This window comes from Carettochelys insculpta, chromosome 11 (assembly GCF_033958435.1).
Source record: "Carettochelys insculpta isolate YL-2023 chromosome 11, ASM3395843v1, whole genome shotgun sequence".
Lineage (NCBI taxonomy): Eukaryota > Metazoa > Chordata > Testudines > Carettochelyidae > Carettochelys > Carettochelys insculpta.
This window is the reverse complement of record NC_134147.1, coordinates 16,684,738-16,704,017: the sequence shown is the minus strand read 5'-3', so window position 1 is coordinate 16,704,017 and position 19,280 is coordinate 16,684,738. Positions and strand designations below refer to the sequence as shown.

Sequence of the window (19,280 nt, the reverse complement as noted above, 5' to 3'; positions counted from 1 at the left end):
GGAACATAAGCTTCCGTGTGCAAAGACCCGCTTCATCAGATGTAGGTCTTTGCCCACAAAAGCTTATGCTCCAAAATATCTTAGTCTATAAGGTGCCACAAGGCTTCTTGTCGTTTTTAAAGATATGGACTAACTCGGCTACCCCTCTGACACTTACCACCACAAACTAATACAGTAGGGCTAGAAAAAGAGGGAGGTATGAATCCTGAAACAAAAGGCTGCAACATGGAGATATATGTATCTCATACAACTGGAAGGGGCCTTGAGAGGTCATTGAGTCTAAACCCCCGCAGGACTATCACCACCCGACTGTTTTTTTGTTTTGTTTTGTTTTTTTAATGTAACCTGCCCCAGATCCTTGAAAGGCTGGAGCTCACTACCCTGGGTTTACAAGGCCAATACTCTTAACTATTGAGCTGTCCTACACATCCTTCCCCCTCTCCCCAACCAGAACAACTTGTCAGATGGACACTTTCCAGAGCCCTAACTACAAGAGATCCCTGACAAACAAAATGCATACTCCAGGCAGTATCTTTGGGGACCACAATTAATGCATTAAATGCCTTACGCATCACTGGGGACCGGGGACTGTATGTATTCTATGGAGGGAGCATTCCACAGCTGCTTCAGGAACCAGTACCCTACGGGATGAACGCCATGAATTGTTTCAATCTTAGATTGCAACATCTCCAGCAAAGCACTTCCTGAGACAAAGGGTTTTTGCACCACAAAGGTAAACTGATCCAGCAGATGTGCCTAAGGCTGTGTCTACACTGCCCTGTACACAACTATCAGGGGTGTGAAAAAGACTCCCTGGCCGTGTCTACACTGGTACCAATCTTCATAATGGCCATTTCAAAGATTACCTAATGAGGCACTGAATTGAATATTCAGTGCCTCACTAGCATTAGTGCACTCCCAGCCGCGGCACTTCAAAAGCGCTGCTTTTGAACGCCTGCGGCTTGGCGCAGCTACGCGGGGGTCCTTTTCAAAAGGATCCTGCACATTTCAAAATCCCCTTATTCTTCTGGATTTTGAAATGTGCGGGGTCCTTTCAAAAAGGACCCCTCTGTAGCTGTGGGCATTCGAAAGCAGTGCTTTTGAAGTGCTGGGGCTGGAAGCGTGCTAATACTAGTGCTAGTAATCTTTGTAATGGCCATTAGCGTAGCTATTTTGAAGATTTGTACCAGTGTAGACACAACCTGTGTGTGATAAAAGTTTTAAGGCTGAAAAGCACCAGTATAGACAGCACTTTACCACTGGGAATACAGCTACCACCATCCATTTGGAGCATTTTTTTTTTTTAAATCATCAGATCTCTCCTGCCAGCAATAGAGTTATTGCACTACCCACATCCCAAGGTAGACATACCCTCAGGGGGATCTCAACTCTTGTGGAACAGTTTGGAATACTTTAGCCCACTGGGGTCCCATAAATGAGATGGGTGATCTCATTGTTAGCATGCCTCGAAGATCTTCATTTTCCTAAACTGTTCTGTTACACTTTTACCTTAAGAATATGGGAGTTTAAGGAGAAGCCCGGTCACTTGTAACTGCTGGCAATGCTCTTGGTCATAGCCATCAGGGGCTGGCCCTAAGGCAAACTGGCTTGCTGGAGATACCTCAGTGTAAAGCTTAATACTCCAATCAGGAGGGTGCAAACCAAAGTTTAATAGCAGCCTTCACCTTCCTGAAAGGGGGCTCTAAAGAGGGTGGAGGCTGTTCTCAATGGTGACAGGCAGCAGAACAAGGAGCAATGGCCTGAAATTACAGAGGGAGAGATGTAGGTTGGATATCAGGAAAAACTATTTCACCAGGAGGGTGGTGAAGTACTGGAATGTGTTACCTAGAGAGGTGGTGGAATCTCCATCCCTAGATGTTTATAAGTCCCGGCTTGACGTAGTCCTGGCTGGGATGATTAGTTAGGGTTGATCCTGATTTAGGCAGGGGGCTGGACTTCTTAACCTCCTGAGGTCCCTTCCAGCCCTAGGATTCTATGATGGGGCTCTGCCCAGAGACCAGAACAGCTGGAGAACAGGCTGGGCCACAGTTATTCTGAAACTTTGGCACCTACTTTGCCATGGTTTATAGGACTTGTCATAACACTAACACCCCAATAAACAGGAGTGAGCTGGGGAACCCAAAGGCCTGGATCCTTCCACCCATTCCCTGCAAGGAGAGTCTCCTTTCACATTTGCACCTTCCTGGTTCTGACGCCCGATGCGCTGAGACAGAACTGAATTGTTCCCACTAAGCCTGGCCCTCTCCTGGTCCCCACACCTCCAGCAGCTCTTAATTACTGTACTAGCAGCAGTTCTGTTACCTCCACCCCAGCAACTGGTTTATATACAATTCACCTCCATTCGCTACTTTCAGCTCAGCCCAAGGGAGAACCTAGTGCTTTCCCTCCTCTCCTGTTACCACTCCTGGAGAGTGATCCTGCAGCTTCCACCTGGAAGCCAAGCCCAGGTCCCTTTCCCTCTTTCCATCCAAGCCCCCAAGGGCCAGACCCAGCTGACCCAGGTGGTAGGGCAGGGCACACTGAGCTCTGCGAGGCTGCAGAGGATGGTGTGGCCCCAGTCTTTCCCCTCCCAACTTTTCTCAGCTAAAGGGCACTGTCCAACTCTGGCCAGCTGGTTAGCAGGCTCAGCGCAGGATCCAGCAGGTCCCCCCAAAAGCTTCTCAGGTAGGATACCAGAGTGCAAAGGCCTCAGCTTGGCAGATGTGACCTCCTGCTACCCCTAACCCAGGATAACTGGGGTATCCCTCCTCCCCAGCCTCGTGCCAGCCCCAGGGGCCAATGTGCAGGAGAGACACAGCCAGCAGCAGGCTGAGTTACAGTCAAGCTTTAATTTCTTTCCAGACTGACTCTGCATCCATCCCTCCCCCTTAGGAAAAGGCAAGTTAAGTTGCCTCCTCTTCCCCACTGGACATAGGTCTATGCCCATCGCTTGACTGCAGAGGGGCTCTTATTGGTTAGAAGGGGCAGCACCCACATTGGAATGTTAAGACCAGGTGACTGTGGGGGAAAAAAAAAAAATCAGGGGTTTGGGGGAGGGTAAGGTCACAGTAGAGTCATCTCAGTCACTGTGATCAGTCCCATAAGGCCCTGGACTTCACCAGGGCAGGGTTATTTACACCAGCCATTGGTCAGGATACAACATGAGAATGCCTGTGGGGGAGGAATAAGGCCCCAGCCCCGCCCCGCTCTGCTGTGGGAAAGAGCACCATCGCATACGGGGCTGGGATTTAGCGAGACCACAGAGAGGTGGGGAGGGGGCCCCCTGCTCCACCACCTCCTGGGAGCTTAAGGGAAAGAACCACACCCAGCTTCCTACTGGGAGCCCGGGGAGGGGACTGAGCTCTGCTGCTCTCAGCACAACCAAAGCTCAGGTGCAAGGAGCTCAGTGCTGCTCCCCGGGGGGGCTATCAGCACAGGGGGAGTGCTCTGGCCAAGGCCAGCGAGTGGTGCTACATAGGCAACAGCGCAGCAACACGCAGGAAGAAAGACACACCCACCTCTTCTTCGGGACTGAGTGCTGCACAGATGGGCCTATCCATTGCCAGGGCCAGCCCCAGCTACACTGGCACCAACGTGGCCAGGGTGGGGTGCAGAGTTGGGGGGTGATGCTCAGGGCAGCCCTATAGGGATGGGAAAAGGGAGACTTAAATACACAAAATAAACTGGGGGTGGAGGGCACGGGGCGAACCGATCACTCAGCCGATGTCCCACAGGGCTGGCAAAGGCACATCCGGGGTGAGCCCTTCGCCATGCACCCCAGGGAATTCTTAGGCGATGAGTGCGGGGTGGAGGCAGTCGGTCCTGGCTGCAGACAGCTGGTGAGAGCGGAAGGCGAAGCCCCATCTGAGGGAAGAGGTGGGCTCTGGTGAGAGTCCCAGCTCTGGAGCTACTCCAACGTGGGAGTCAGTGCCCTTCGCTGCAGGGTCCTGGCGCGATCATACACGGGAACCAAAACACCCGCCTGCCCCTGCTCAGTCCTGGACATCCAGCCTGGGGACTCCCAGAGCAGTAGCTGAGTCCATGGGTCACAGCGTGAGGAGGGAGAGTCCCTCTGGCACCAGGCTGCCCAGCTGGGAGAGAACTAAGAGCCTGGCTCACACAGTTCCACAAGCGGCTCTGCCAGAGGGAGGGCGGGGCTCCAGGTGCCGTGGGAGGGCCAGCGCCAGGGGACAGCTCAGGCCAGGAACACCACAAAAATGATGAAGAAGATGATGAGGATGAGGAAGATCTTGACCATGAGCCAGCGGTTGGAGGTAACTGACTGGAAGTACTTGAGGATCTCAGAGTGCGCAGCCTCCACATTCAGCTGAGCGTCCTCCACGTTGGCGTCAATCCTGCAGGGCGGAGAGGAGAAATACTGAAGTGACGGGGCCCTGAGCTCCCCCACCCACCAGGCCTAGCTCCAGGCTCTGGGTGGGACAGAGATGGCTCTTGTCCAAGTGAGTGGGTTTCAGACGGCCACCACTCTATGTGAGAAGCTTGTCCGAAGCTGGACCAGGGGATGAGGCCCCCACTAGAGGTGCAGGGAAGGGAGCAGGAGCTCCCCACTCAGGCCTGTGAAGCTGGTACCTCTGAATGGTCTCCTCTTGCTCCTTCACCATGTGTGCCAGCTGCTGGAAGATGGAGCCAAGCTCCACGATGGTGGATTCAATGTTCTGCATCGTGTCCGCCCGGCTCTGGATATACGAATCCTACAGCAGTGAAGGGGAGTCAGTGCCTGGGGCAGCCCCCGATCCCTCCGTCCTGTCCCTGGAGCAGCCCCTCCCCATCTCCCCCCACCAGCACCTGTTCATCAATCAGCTGCAGCTGCTGGCTCGTCCGGCTGTCCATGTCAATGGCCACATCCCCTGTCCGCTGGGGCTCATCCTGCAGCATCGCAGAACCACCTGCAGAGAGAAGCAAAGGCAGTCATGCCTGCTGGAGACTGTGGCATCCTGCAGCCAAGCCCCACGTCTCTGCACAAGAGGCAAGGGCCAGCCCTGCCTCTACACAAGAAGTTACCTGCTGGTCTCCCTTCCTTTGAAGATGACACCTATACCCCCACACAGTGGGCAACCTCCTTCCTCCAAGCATCCCTCCCAGGCAAGGGGCTCTGGACTCACCCAAACTGCCAGCAGTGAGGGGCAGGGTGGACATTGGGGTGCGGGAGAAGTGCTCACGCCGGTTCCGCTGCTGCTTCAGATTCTAGGGGAACAAGGAGAGATCGGAGCAGGGGTTAGACGGGGGCAGACAGCCTCTCAATATGCTAGTTCTCCTCCGGGGGAGGGCAACCGGGAATGGACTCAGATCTTACCTCCGTTCTCACCTCCAGTACGGACTTGAAATCATTGGACATTGAGGCCAGTTTGGACTGAAAGGGAGAAAGTAAAAGGTCCAAATGCAGACAGGAGCAGCTCAGTTATTCCCCCTCCAGCTCAGAACAGCCCTCTCCAAAATCCATCTGCCCACCACTCGGCACGCTGCCCACTCCCCACGTTTGGCTCTTCCAGCCCCGCTCCTCACCTGCAGTGACACCACGATGGTGTTGGAGTGGGTCTGCACGTGCCGCCCACTCTGGCTGCCCTTGGCCCGCACAATCTCCTGAAGCTGGGCAATCTGCTTGTTCAGGCTGTTGATGTCCTGGGGAGGTGAGGTGTTCCAGTGTCATGTGTGTGCCCCTCCTGACCCCACTTCCCAGGAGCTGGCAGCCCTTTGGCTCGTACCCAGCTGAGGCTGCCGCACACAGGCTCCAGCTCCGTGCATTCCTGTCCATCCCACCCCTGCAAATAAAGAGGCCGTCTCTGTTGCAGCCACCAGGAGGTGCTAAGCCCAGTTCCCGCTCACCTGTTTGATGATGTAGGTCAGCTCCTCTATCTCCACCGCCTTGTCATCAAATAGGGACTTCCGCTTGGCCACTGAAGATAGAAAGGGGAGTCACAGGGAGGCCTAGCAGGCAGTGGGGATGGGGAAGCCCCAAGGCCAACCCACAGAAACCTCAGCTCCTTCCCTCCACTGCAGGTGCACTGTTTTATCATGGCCCCCAGGGTCAGAGCTAGCCACCCCACTCACACACAGGGCCATAACCAGTTCCCTTCCCCAGGGGCCCCACAGCCTAACCCAGCCGAGTGAGGCAAGTCTGTGTCTCGAGTTCACAATGGCTAGAAACGGGCGAGAAACAACGTCAACTCCCCAGCCTCTCCATATGGGACCGCACACCCCCAGTTGCCCCCTCCTGCCCTGACCCCCACTCACAGATAGTCAGCTTCTCCAGCTTGGCAAAGGTGTTGCTGAGATCTTTCCCAATGCGCCTGGGAGAAAACAGAATGGGAGACCAGAGCTGGGGAGGGTCTGTGTTCACCCAGTTGGAGCCTGCTCACTAAATACACCAGGAGGGCACTCTCTCCTTACTCCCACCCCAACAACCCCCTCCCCCACGCCCATCCCAGGCCAACTGCCTGCTTCACCATCCCACATGATCACTTCCCTGCCCACTGATCCTAAGTCAGCCCCACACACCCTCAGCTGCGGAGCTCCCTCTCCAAGCCTTGGCTGGCCCAGCCCTCCTCCAAGACCAGGTCACTGAACGCACTCACTTGGCCATGATGGTGAACTCGCTCCTTTGGCGCATGGCATTCAGGGCAGGTTTGTTCGGCTGCAGCCCATTCTGAAAGGAGGCACACATAATGACCTCAGGTGTTCTGGGCCTCGGCATCCCCCAAACTAGCAAGCAGCAGGCCTGACACACACACCCCCACCAGGAAATGAGGACTCACCTGTCTGCTCTGCAAGGACTTGCAAGCAGAGAGAAACTCCTGGGTGCGATCGCGGCACGACATGGTGTCCGGGAAGGGCAGGGACGAGGCAACAGTGGAGACAGCAGGCAGGGGCAGCTCCTGTGTCTGCGACAGCCCCAGATAAACGCCTTGATCCGTGTTCTTAGAGCCGTGGCGTTTTCTCGTATTCATTGAGGCTCATAACCTGGTGCTAGGGAGAGGGGAGTCCAAGCGCTCAGTTAATGGCAGAACACTCTCCCCCTTGCTAGTCCCCATCAGCCTCTTCTCCCTCCCTATCACAAGCACACACACTATCATCCCCTGGCCCACTCATCTCCCATCACCGCAGCAAGGAGGCTAGGTGGCTCCAAGGCATCCCTAGTTGCTCTCTCCAGGTGCAGCCCCACATGCAGGATCCAGGTGGGATCAAGGTTCCAAGGAGCTCAAAGAGGGATCTAAGCCAATTCATTTGCAGTTCAGAGAGAAGAATGCTTTGTGGGGCCCACAGTGCAAGGGAACAGCCAGGCAAGGAAGCAGGAAGAAATCCCTCACCCAACTGCAGACGCTATTCTGTCCCAGATTTGAGTGAGGATCAGTCCCCATATGAGCAGCCTCAGCCAAGCCCTACCATGATGATGATTGGTGACAGGCACTGGGAGCTCCCAGAGGTGCTGGAAATGCACCTGCACCCTCTGCCTTTAAGTGGTTTCCATCACATGTAGTTCAATGGCTCTCAGCACCCCCACTATGCAAACTGTTCAAGGGCCACCGGCAGCTCCCCACACACCAGGCAGGGATCCTGGCAGCAGGTCATTAGTGACACACGCAAGCAGAGACAGGAAGAGGTGGACCTGGGGGAAGAGCTCTCACACAGAACCCAGAGTAAACAAACCCCTGGGTCCCTCCGTGGCGCTGTGGACAGGGGTCAATTCTTTTTGTGAAGGTCCAAATTCCTGTCAAGGGCCAGTCTCCTGAGCAACACTTTCCCACCGCCACAACAAGTAGTAGAGATTTTGTGACCCATGTGGAAGCAAGCGGTGGCCCAGACTCAGCCCACAGTCTGTCTATGGACTATCCCGGCAGTAAACCCACCCCGTGCGTCGGGCCGCTTGGTGAGAGCTGCCCCACGGCATTACAGGCCGTGTCGCTAGCCCATTACACAGAGACGGGGAATGAGGCGCAGAACGCCAGCACAGCGAGAACCCAGGAGTCCTGACCCCCAGCTCCCCGTGCTAACCGCTCGGCCCCAGGGCGGGGAGTCCGGGCAGGAGGCTTTGGGCGGCGGGGGTGGGGGGAGCGGCGGGGGGACGAGGCAAGAGGTGAGATGGGGGGGAGGGGCTCCGGGAGCCTAGAGCTGGGGGGGGAGGGGGGAGGGGACGGGGGCCTGGAGGGAATGCGTAGAGGCGGCGCTGCTCCAGCCAGGCCCACCCCCACCCGCAGAGAAGAGGGAAGGGGACCAGGCCCCGCGGACTCACCGAGACGCGTCTGTAGCTTTGGTCGTTACCGTCTCGCCCCCCGCCGGCCGGGAACAACGTCACTGCCACGTACACCTCACGTAAGACGTCAACGCGCCACGCAGACGTGCCCCGCCCCCTGCCCGGCGAGTGGCTGTTTAAAGGGGCCATGCTGGGTCTCGCCGGCTCCGTGCCCTACTGAGCCCCGCGGGCCGGCCCCTGCCTGCGTGTTCAGCGCGCGGCGGCGGCCGTCGCCCCTCGTGGTTGGGGGGAGGGGGGGTGTTTCACGCGCCTCCCCGGCCCAGAGCGGGGGCCCCCCGACGCGGGGCCCTACGTCCCGGCCCGCCGGTGCGAAGGGGCTGCCGGTTGTGGCTGGTGACCGCTGGCTGGGACTGCAGGAGTTCGCCGGCGGCCGAGCGCGGTGCGTCGGGAGCAGCGGCGGTGGCTGAGCGCAGCACGAGTACCTCGCTGCCCGGGGCGCTCGCTGCTCGCTCGGCGGCTCTGTGGGGCCGCGGTAGGCGCCGCCGGGTGGGAGAACCGGCGCCTCCGAGCAGCCCTGGGAAACGCGGCACTTCCCCGCCGCGGGTGCTGGTGCCCCCCCACCCTCCGCCCCGAGTTGTCCCGTTAGCAGCGAGGGGAACACGGGCGGCTGTTCTTGGTCACATCGACCCCCCCCCCCGCGCCCCAGGTCCGCACAGAGCGGTGCCTCAGTCCCCTTGTGCCCAGCCGGGGCTGCCCCTTTGCCCTCGGGGACCCTCCCGCAGCGCCCCTTACCTGGCCTCCCAGCAGGGAGTTCTCCCCCGCTGCGCACACCCTGGCTGCCCCGCTCCCGCCTTCGCCCCCGCCCAGCCCTGCGCGAGCGGCCGCCGACGAGCCCCCAGTAAGGGCAAGGCGAGGGCAGTGGTTTCACCAGAATTACCGGGCATGCGCAGTATCGTGATGGTCACCCCCGGCAGGGAGCAGATTATAGAGTCCTAAAGTCATAGGGCTGGAGGGGACCTCAGCAGTTCATCTAGTCCAGCCACCTGCTTGAAGCAGGATCAACCCCAAATAAGTCATCCCAGCCAGGACCTTGTCAAGCCAGGACTTAAAAGCCTCTAGGGATGGAGATTCCATCACCTCTCCAGGCACCACATCCCGGTGTTCACCACCCTCCTGGTGAAATAGTTTTTCCTCATATCCAACCTACTCCTCTCGGGTGTGTCTACACTTGCATTGCTCTTTCGAAAGAGGCACGCAAATGAGGCAAATCAAACATGCAAATGAGGTATAAATGTGCATGTTCACCTCATTTGCATATTCTGATTTCGAAAGAAGAAAGCCAGTGTAGACGCTGCTCTTTTGAAAGTAAACCCCATTTTCAAAATAATCCTTCTTCCCATTAAATAAAGGGAAGAAGGATTCTTTCGAAGATGAGTTTACTTTCGAAAGAGCAGCGTCTACACTGGCTTTCTTTTGAAATTAGAACATGCAAATGAGGTGTGGAATACGCAAATTTATACCTCATTTGCATTTTCAATTTACCTCATTTGCATACCTCTTTCAAAAGAGGCATTAAACATTAAAAAGGTCGTAGAGCAGTTTTTAAACTAAGAATTGGAGTAAAGCCGATTGGTGCAGGGGAGCACCTGGATCGGATGGAGACTTCTCTTACACGAGGCTCCATAGATAGGGATTCCCTAGAAGTTAGTCAGACAGGGAACGTGGGAAATAATATATGGGCAAGATCAGATGTGAAACAATCGCATATAAAAAAATCCAATGCGTCTGTGAAAGTCGGACATATAAATAGTGGTAGTTTTTTAAAGTGCTTTTACACAAATGCTAGGAGTCTGTCTAATAAGATGGGTGAACTGGAGTACCTCATATCAAAGGAGGAGGTTGACATAATAGGCATCACAGAAACATGGTGGAATGAGGACAATCAGTGGGACACTATCATACCGGGATATAAATTATATCGGAAAGACAGAATGGGTCGTATGGGTGGCGGAGTGGTACTATATGTGAAGGATAATATAGAATCAAATTAAGCAAAAATCCTAAAGGAATCAAAATGTTCCATAGAATCATTATGGATAACAATTCATGCCTCTAATATGAATATGGCATTAGGAATATGTTACCGACCACCTAACCAGGACAGTGATAGTGATGCTGAAATCTTAAGGGAGATTAGAGAGGCTATCAAAATAAAAAACACAGTAATAATAGGAGATTTCAATTATCCCCATATTGATTGGGTACATGTCACCTCAGGACGGGATTCAGAGATTAAATTTCTTGATGCCTTAAATGACTGCTTCTTGGAGCAGCTAGTACAGGAACCCACAAGGGGAGAGTCAATTCTCGATCTAGTCCTGACTGGAACGCAGAATCTGGTCCAAGAGGTAACTGTTACTGGACCGCTTGGAAATAGTGACCACAATATAATAACTTCTAATATTCCTGTGTTGGGAAGAACACCGCAGCGGTCAAACACTCCGGCATTTAATTTCAAAAAGGGGAATTACACTAAAATGAGGAAGCTAGTTAAACAGAAACTAAAAGGTAGAGTAACTAAACTAAAATCCCTGGAAGCTGCATGGAAACTGTTTAAAGACACCATACTAGAGGCCCAACTTAAATGTATACCCCAAATGAAAAAACACAGTAAGAGACCTAACAAAGAACCACCATGGCTTAACAGCCATGTTAAAAAGGCAGTGAGAGAGAAAAGGGAGGCTTTTAAAAAATGGAAGTCAAATCCTAGTGAGGAAAATAGAAAGGAACACAAACACTCCCAAATTAAGTGTCATAATGTAGTAAGAAAAGCCAAAAAAGATTTTGAGGAACAGCTAGCCAAAAATTCAAAAAATGATAGTAAAATGTTTTTTAAATACATTAGAAGCAGGAAGCCCGCTAAAAAAGCAGTGGGGCCCTTGGACGATAAAGATATAAAAGGAGCGATCAAGGAAGACAGTGCCATTGCGGAGCAATTAAATTATTTCTTTGCTTCAGTCTTCACGGCTGAGGATGTTACAGAGGTTCCTAAATCTGAGCCAGCCTTTTTAGGTGACAAATCTGAGGAACTCTCCCAGATGGAAGTGACATTAGAGGAGGTTTTGTAGTTAATTGATAAGCTGAATAGTAACAAGTCTCCAGGACCAGTATTCACCCAAGGGTTCTGAAAGAACTCAAATGTGAAATTGCGGAGTTATTAACAGCGGTTTGTAACCTATCCTTTAAATCTGCTTCGGTACCCAATGACTGGAAGATGGCCAATATAACGCCAATATTTAAAAAAGGCTCCAGAGGAGACCCTGGCAATTATAGACCGATAAGTCTAACATCAGTACCAGGAAAATTAGTAGAAACAATAGTAAAGAATAAAATTGCAAGGCACGTAGAAGAGCACAAATTGTTGGGCTCTAGTCAGCATGGTTTCTGCAGAGGGAAGTCGTGTCTAACTAATCTATTAGAATTCTTTGAAGGGGCTAATAAACATGCGGACAAGGGGCACCCAGTGGACATAATATACCTAGATTTCCAGAAAGCCTTTGACATGGTCCCACACCAAAGGCTTTTATGTAAATTAGGCAGTCATGGGATAGGAGGAAAGATCCTTTCATGGATCGGGAATTGGTTAAAAGACAGAAGACAAAGGGTTGGAATAAATGGTAAATTTTCACAATGGACGGGGGTAACTAGTGGTGTTCCCCAGGGGTCAGTCCTGGGACCGATCCTGTTCAACTTGTTCATCAATGATCTAGAAAATTAGGTAAGCAGTGAGGTGGCAAAGTTTGCAGATGACACCAAGTTGTTCAGGACAGTCAAAACCAAAAGGGATTGTGAAGAACTACAAAAAGATCTCAGCAAACTGAGTGATTGGGCAGCAAAATGGCAAATGAAATTTAATGTGGGTAAGTGTAAGGTAATGCACATTGGAAAAAATAACCCAAATTACACGTACAACATGATGGGGTCAAATTTAGCTACGACAGATCAGGAAAGGGATCTTGGAGTTATAGTGGATAGTTCTCTGAAGACATCCACGCAGTGTGCAGCGTCAGTTAGTAAAGCAAATAGGATGTTAGGAATTATTAAAAAAGGGATAGATAATAAGGCAAAAGATATCATACTTCCCCTATATAAAACTATGGTATGCCCACATCTAGAGTACTGTGTGCAGATGTGCTCTCCTCACCTCAAAAAAGATATATTGGCATTAGAAAAGGTTCAGAAAAGGGCGACTAAGATGATTAGGGGTTTGGAATGGGTCCCATATGGGGAGAGGCTAGAGAGACTGGGACTTTTCAGTCTGGAAAAGAGGCGACTGAGGGGCGATATGATAGAGGTATATAAAATCATGAACGGTGTGGAGAAAGTGAATATAGAAAAATTATTTACCTTTTCCCATAATACAAGAACTAGGGGACACCAAATGAAATTGATGGGTAGTAGGTTCAAAACTAATAAAAGGAAATTTTTCTTCACACAGTGCACAGTCAACCCGTGGAACTCCTTGCCGGAGGAGGCTGTGAAGGCCAGGACTCTATTAGGGTTTAAAAAAGAGCTCGATAAATTTTTGCAGGTTAGGTCCATAAATGGCTATTAGCCAGGGGTAAAGTACGGTGCCCTAGCCTTCAGAACAAGGGCAGGAGATGGATGGCAGGAGATAAATCACTTGATCATCGTCTTCTGTTCTCCTTCTCTGGGGCACCTGGCATTGGCTGCTGTCGGCAGACGGGATACTGGGCTTGATGGGTACCTTTGGTCTGACCCAGTATGGCCATTCTTATGTTCTTATGTTCTTAAAAGAGGAATGCAAGTGCAGACACACCCCTCCGTCTGTAACTTCAGACCATTGCTCCTTGTTCTGCTGTCTGTCACCACTGCGAACAGCCTCTCAATCCCTTTTAGAGCTCCCCTACAGGAAGTTGAAGGCTGCTATTAAATCATCCCTCAGTCTTCTCTTCTGCACACTAAATAAGCCCAAATTCCTCAGCCTTCCCTCACAGGCTAGGGGAGCAACGACAGTGAGTGGAGCTCCTTGGCCGAGCCAGGTAAATCCTGGGTTTTCTGCTGAAGGGGTTGAACCTGGAGATAGGGAGGTGGGTTTGTAGTTGAAATGGCAGTTTGGGGCTGAAGGGGTTAAGCCCGAAGATGGGGAGGTTGGCAGGTTTGCTGGGTGGGGATAAAGCCGGAAGACGTGGGTAACAACTTTCTAACTGGTAAAAATCATCCTGTTTGTGCTGTTCTTAAAACAGGGGTTACAAAGAGTACAGTTTGATTTCTTTTTTATGTATTTATTAAGGACTATCTCATAGTCACATGCACTGTGGCTCTTGAAGTATTGATTTTTGTAACTGAATTTGAAAAATGGCTCTTCTCACTCTTTCAGTTGCAGACCCCTGGTCTAGACTGCAGTGGGACTACTCACATGAGTACAGTTACATATGTGATTAAATTTGTTCAGGCTCAAGGTCAAAGGCACTGCTGCAGTAAAATACATTTAGCAGCTACTGATGAAAAATGAGTATTATTAATTGCAATACAGGAACCCTCTTGCCAGTCACGGTGGATACGTTCCTGACCGCACGGCAAATGGGGAAATCTGCAAATATTGGCGGTGGAGGGAAATGGAGTGAGTACTCTGTTTCCTCACGACTCCTGGCCATTACACTGAGTTCCCTGGAGCTCCCAGCTGCCATAGTGAGTTCCCCACAGCTCCCAGCTGCTGCAGTGGGGGTGAGGGGTAGAAGTGAGTGGGATGAATTCCCTGTAACTCCCAGACACACACATCACCCTGGCCTCTACCCACCCCACCCTGGGTTGCCCAGCCCCACCCTGCACAGGAGGCCCTGTCCCAGGCCACTGGCCCATCTCCATGCCCTGCTGGGGCAGTAAGCCCAGCCCAGAATCAGCTGTGATTAAAATTATGTTTATTTCCCCTCACTGTCAGCTGCAGGGCAGCCATCAAGGGGTGGAGGCTTGGCCTCCAGCGGACCACGCTCTGGGACAGGCTTGCTGGGCCCAGGCAACGAGGTGGCCGATGTAGTACTTTTGGTGCTCTGTATGGAATCGCGCCGGTTGCCAAAGACGGAGACACGTCTCCAGATAATCCGGATCTTGAGGCTCTCAGAGGAATGCACTCGAGCAGCAGGTTCCAGGATTCTCAGCTGCTTGTTCCTAGGCAGGAGCTTCCTGTCTGTAAGGGAGGAGCGTAGGCTATCAGCATGTTGACCAGATCACCTGCATACCCTAGGCCTTGCCCAGCTGTCCCTTTGGTTAGAGTTATTTATGCAGGATATTACCATGACACTCATTTAACCACAAATTCCTTTATTAAATCCTAAGTCCAAATCATTTATACAATTGCTCTAAATATTCTTACACGGCCTAAACAGTGAACATTTTACCACATCCAGACAGGAGCGAAACATTCAGAAGTATTTCATCAAGATATTTACAAATGGGCTAAACCAGTTGGCGACTGATCAGCCCCAACAAGGCCAGATAGTATATGGGCAATGGACGCATCAGAAGTTAACTTTTTCTTACCCTTTTAACAAACAAATGATTCTGGGGCCGGCGGCGGGGGGGAAATCAGGTGTTGATTTCAGATGAAAACATGACAGGTCACCCCTTATACCTAAGCTTAATCCAAATAATATTTACAGCCTTCTTCCCCTCCTCCCCCAGCAACTCAGCCCATCCTACCTGCTCATCAACCATTTTTCCTTTGCACCTGAGTTCACACGGGCCCCAGGTTTTTGTGCCACACTAGGGCAGCAGTGTCCAATAGGAATTCAAAGCTCACCACACTTCTGGTTGTTTTCTTTCCATGTTACTCACATGATATTATACAAACTATTAAATAACAGTAGCAAAATACTACCTTCTAGCCTTCGAATTCGCGTGAAATCGTGAGGTGACATCCTAATCACAGGCACAAGTACGGCAACACGACTTGTTGCGCAGAGAAAGGCAAACGACGGGAAAGCTTTGAACCCCACCTAAGCCTGCAACAACCACACACACACCCCCGGCACGGCTGGGAGTGGCACAGCTCCAGCTGCTTCCTGCAAGAACCACGTAGGCCGCGGTGCTTCCCCAACGTTAGAGGGCACGATACCAAACCCCCATCCTTGCCATGCCCTGCCATGCTCCCTTTCAGCACGGGTGGCATCCGTGCTTGCAGGGGTTCCCTGGGCTAATCATCTTGAGCATGTGTGACAAATTCAAAGCATTGTTACTTTAGTATTATCTATTTAGTATTTAATCATTACTGTAAGAATTATTTCTTGTGAGTTAGGTCATGCATGCATTTGCCACAGTGTGTCCTATTTACCACGTGTCGAGTAGCAAACATACTGGACGCCGTGGCACTAGCGGATGGGGTGCGAAGGGCGCTGTTGGCTCATGCTAAAACGGAGTCTGTTTTACTGAAAACCATCTGCTGTCACTCCATCCGGCAGAAGCTCTCTCTTCAGAAATGTTCCCTTATGTCATTAGTTATTCTTTGAACCAGAGATCCTCCCTACCTCATGCCTGCTGGCCCTACAAGTAGTTACTTTCCAGGCCTTTCTTTACAAAACACCATTCTTCTGCCAAATGTAAGCTAATTTTAATTCTTTCATTTGTTATTTATTTTACATCCCCCACTTTGAAATCCTACATACTATGTGGGTTTCACTCCCTTAAGAATTTCAGACAGACTGCTGCAATTTTGGAAAATTGTACACCACTGCCAAACTGCAATATAGAATTAATAGAACAATCATCACAGTACCACTGATAACTGCCAAGCTGTTAAACGGCCTCCTTTACTATGGATGTAGTTCTACACCATAAGCTTGCTCTGCCTTTAGAACGTGCTGCTGCAATTTTAACTTTCATTTCAATTATAAAAAACTGGTACAAAATAAGCAGATCTTTCCATTTATCGCCACTAGAAATTCAGGTGTAAAATAGAACAAAGGCCAATTAAAATAGCACTCTCTGGGTCCTGAGCAGAAGTGGTTCTTTCTGGCCAGTAGACAATATTGGCCATTACCAAGATAGACATTTTCTTGTTTCAACAACTTCCTGCATCTCAGCTGTACTGTGTAATTTGGAGACTGCTTCCCCAGAGTGAACCTACTTGTAATGCCAATAAGACATTACACCTGCCTGTGTAAGTATCTTCCAGATGCAAACAGCAGTCCAGCTCTGGGACTTGCCACACCTTGTCACTGCCATGCAACATCATATATGTCCTGTGAATTATAGTACTCCCACTGATAACACTCTGGCCAAGATCTCCCCAACCCCTGCACCAAAACTTCATGGTATGGGGCCCTTGTTCCTTTCTTACTTTGCACCAGTGAGGATTATCTCCCTTGTACTGCGTCTTTAACTTTTCTGGGGGGGCTAAAAGGGAGTAACCTTCTTTCTTCTGTCATTTAGGGATCTTTATTTAGCATGCATCAGAGTGGATAATAATTAATTTAAAAAAAATTTAAAATCAGATTTTTTATTTTTAATTCATCAATAAAAATCTCTCATTTAAAAGTAACAGTTACCTCTCATCACCAACATGCTACACATACAATTACAGTCTCATAAAAATGAATTAGTGGCTCTAGTCTGTCCAGCCCTAACCCCCAGCTATCGCTTCTTGAAAGTCTGGGTTTTTAATTTCTGCGCAGACTAAAGAGTAACATATAAAGACCCAAGGTGGATAGGGCTGTTTTTGTTCTTTGCTTGTGTGGTGGACCTTAACTAACTCCTCTGTTGTGACTGGCTAAAGTATTGTCTTTAAGACAGAGAGACAATATGTAGAAAAGGATGGAAGCAGCACAGAAAGGATCATTGGAGTGGAGTAGACCAGAAAGAAAAAGGGAAGACATTATTTAGCACACACAGCTTCCTATGTTCCCCCATGCTTTTGCCACAGAAAAACTGTTATAACTTGTGTGTGTAAGGGAGACCTTTTCTGTGACTATTTTGAACACATTTACATCCTGGGTAAAAAAGGAAAATGTCTCAAGTATAAGCAGTGCCTGAAGATGATGCAGGGTTTAGTTGCAAGAATGAATTACCGTAAGGAAAACTGCTTACTGGGAGAAAATTATGCGGATGAAGCTGCATCTTTGGCTGAGTGGATCAACTGGATCAATTATTTAGTAACTTAAATAATTCACTTTCCAATGCCTCATTCTTTGAGACTCTCTCTAGGCCTTTTAATATAAGTGTGATTTGACAAGTAAATTCCCAAGCTGTTTGGGGTGTTGGATGTTGCTAGGCCTAAAATAAAAGTTCAGTTTAGCTAATTCTCATGGCTTACTCCAAAATTAAATCAATGATGTATTGGCGGGATGATTGATATCACCTTGATTTAAATCAATCCACCCTGGCATGTATTTATAATATTATTATAAACATTTTTGCTTTTGACCTTTCATGGTAGCAAAATTAATTAATTACCATTTCATGCTTATGAAACAATTCAATACTTTTCATCAATACATTTTTTGCTTTGTTCACATGTAAGCTATGATATTGCAGATGCTATTGTTGAAAACACTTCCTCATTTAGTGACAGAGAGAAAACAGTTCCTCATTTAGTGGATGCAATCCTGCTGCGGCTAGCTTTTCTGGAAATGCTTGCTCATGTTCCCACAGCCACGCTACGTCCATGTGATTTCAAAGTGACATACAAGTTCCAAATGGTTTAGCTTGAATGCCAATTTTATTAGTTGCTTCCAGTTTGGCTGCTGCCCCATCTTGGCAAGTTTAAGCATTGTAAAGTTTAAATTCTATCCATAAAGTCCTTTTAATAGTCTTCAACCATTTTGACCAAATTCCAGTGACAGCAAGTTAGTGAAATTCAATAAAATTAGTGCATGAAATCAATTAACAAGAAGTATACAATAGCTCCTTAATAGAATAACTCTCAGCCATTATTAGGATTTCTTTTCATTGTCAGGCATTTTAATCTTGTACACAATTAGATTTAGTGGAATTACTCTTTTTTCATGTATATAACGCTGCCATGTAGGTTTGTATTCCCTTCATAACATTTACTTTACACCACAGTTGAACAAAAAGCTTTTGGACAGATTTTTTTTTTAATGGTTAAGCTCTGTTTCTTATATTCACTGATCTTCTTTGGTTCTGGCTTGGCTTCGGTTTCCAAAGTGCACAGCCATCTGAAAAAGAAAACAACCTATTCTGGCTCCTCTTTGGAGCTGCTAGAGGATTTTAATGAAATAAATAATTGATGTTTTTTTACCTCTTTTACGGTATACACTGCATGTTCCATGAGAGAATGCACATGTCTTCCATACTATAATTTCTATTTTTATTTACAATAATTACATGAGTTATAGATCTCTTTTCATATGAGGTATGAATGTGTTGTGTTTACAGTTTCCTTACCAAAGTGACTCAGAGTCACTTGAAGACTTCATGTTCCTACCTGGTTTCTATTGTAGTCCTTTCCACTGCTGTTGCCCCAGAAGTCTCTTTAATTTTGCATTCTCCTGCAACTCTTTTATCTGTTTTTTTATTACTAGACAAGCATCAGGGTCTCTCCCCACTAGCCAGTTTGGCCGTGCCATGTCCTCTACCCCAAAAGGATCTTTAACTTTCTAAAACCACTGCGGTACCCAAGACTGAAATGCTCAATAGCAAAGCCAACTCACAGTAGCTACCTGTATCTGGCAAAAAAGCATCTGTCCATTTTCCAGCTTTGAATGAAAGATTCAGACAGCTTTTAGTGAAATCTTTCAAAAACCAACTCGTTTTAAACCATATAAATAGGATTCTACAGCCCAAGAGTGCTGGTTTGCATCCTTAAACTCTTATATAATTGCGCAAATATATTTCCATTTAAAAACATTTTTTTTGCTTAATTCTCTTTCTAATTGTTTTTCCACAACCACTCCAAGATCAAAGGCAGTAAAGTTCCAATGGAAATTCCCTATTTCCATTTACTGATTTGTCTGGAGTCAAATTATTCCACTCAGGTTGTCTCTGCCTGCTGCAGTCATGTACAATGGATTATTTATCGCCCTTTCCTTTGGGA

The 19,280-nt window shown here is 49.2% G+C and overlaps 1 protein-coding gene across 1 annotated transcript; it reads right to left on the bottom strand.

Annotated features, from left to right (window-relative positions):
- Positions 1-1,646: 1,646 nt before the first annotated feature.
- STX5 (syntaxin 5) lies at positions 1,647-9,130 on the bottom strand. Its single transcript, XM_075005042.1, has 12 exons — positions 9,002-9,130; positions 8,249-8,310; positions 6,774-6,984; positions 6,594-6,664; positions 6,253-6,308; positions 5,845-5,915; positions 5,524-5,640; positions 5,315-5,371; positions 5,124-5,205; positions 4,807-4,907; positions 4,591-4,712; positions 1,647-4,355 (listed from the first exon to the last, which is right to left on the bottom strand). Exons 3-12 carry the CDS (start codon positions 6,963-6,965, stop codon positions 4,196-4,198), a joined length of 1,029 nt encoding a protein of 342 aa, XP_074861143.1. The 5' UTR covers positions 6,966-6,984; positions 8,249-8,310; positions 9,002-9,130; the 3' UTR covers positions 1,647-4,195.
- Between the last annotated feature and the right edge of the window lie 10,150 nt (positions 9,131-19,280).

Excerpts from the sequence above, each read along its gene's own strand:
- STX5 (XM_075005042.1), bottom strand. The coding sequence starts at position 6,965 with ATGAATACGAGAAAACGCCACGGCTCTAAGAACACGGATCAAGGCGTT. Across the intron at positions 5,641-5,844 it reads TGACCTACATCATCAAACAG|GACATCAACAGCCTGAACAA; the intron begins GTGAGCGGGAAC and ends TCACCTCCCCAG. Across the intron at positions 5,372-5,523 it reads CCATCGTGGTGTCACTGCAG|TCCAAACTGGCCTCAATGTC; the intron begins GTGAGGAGCGGG and ends TCTCCCTTTCAG.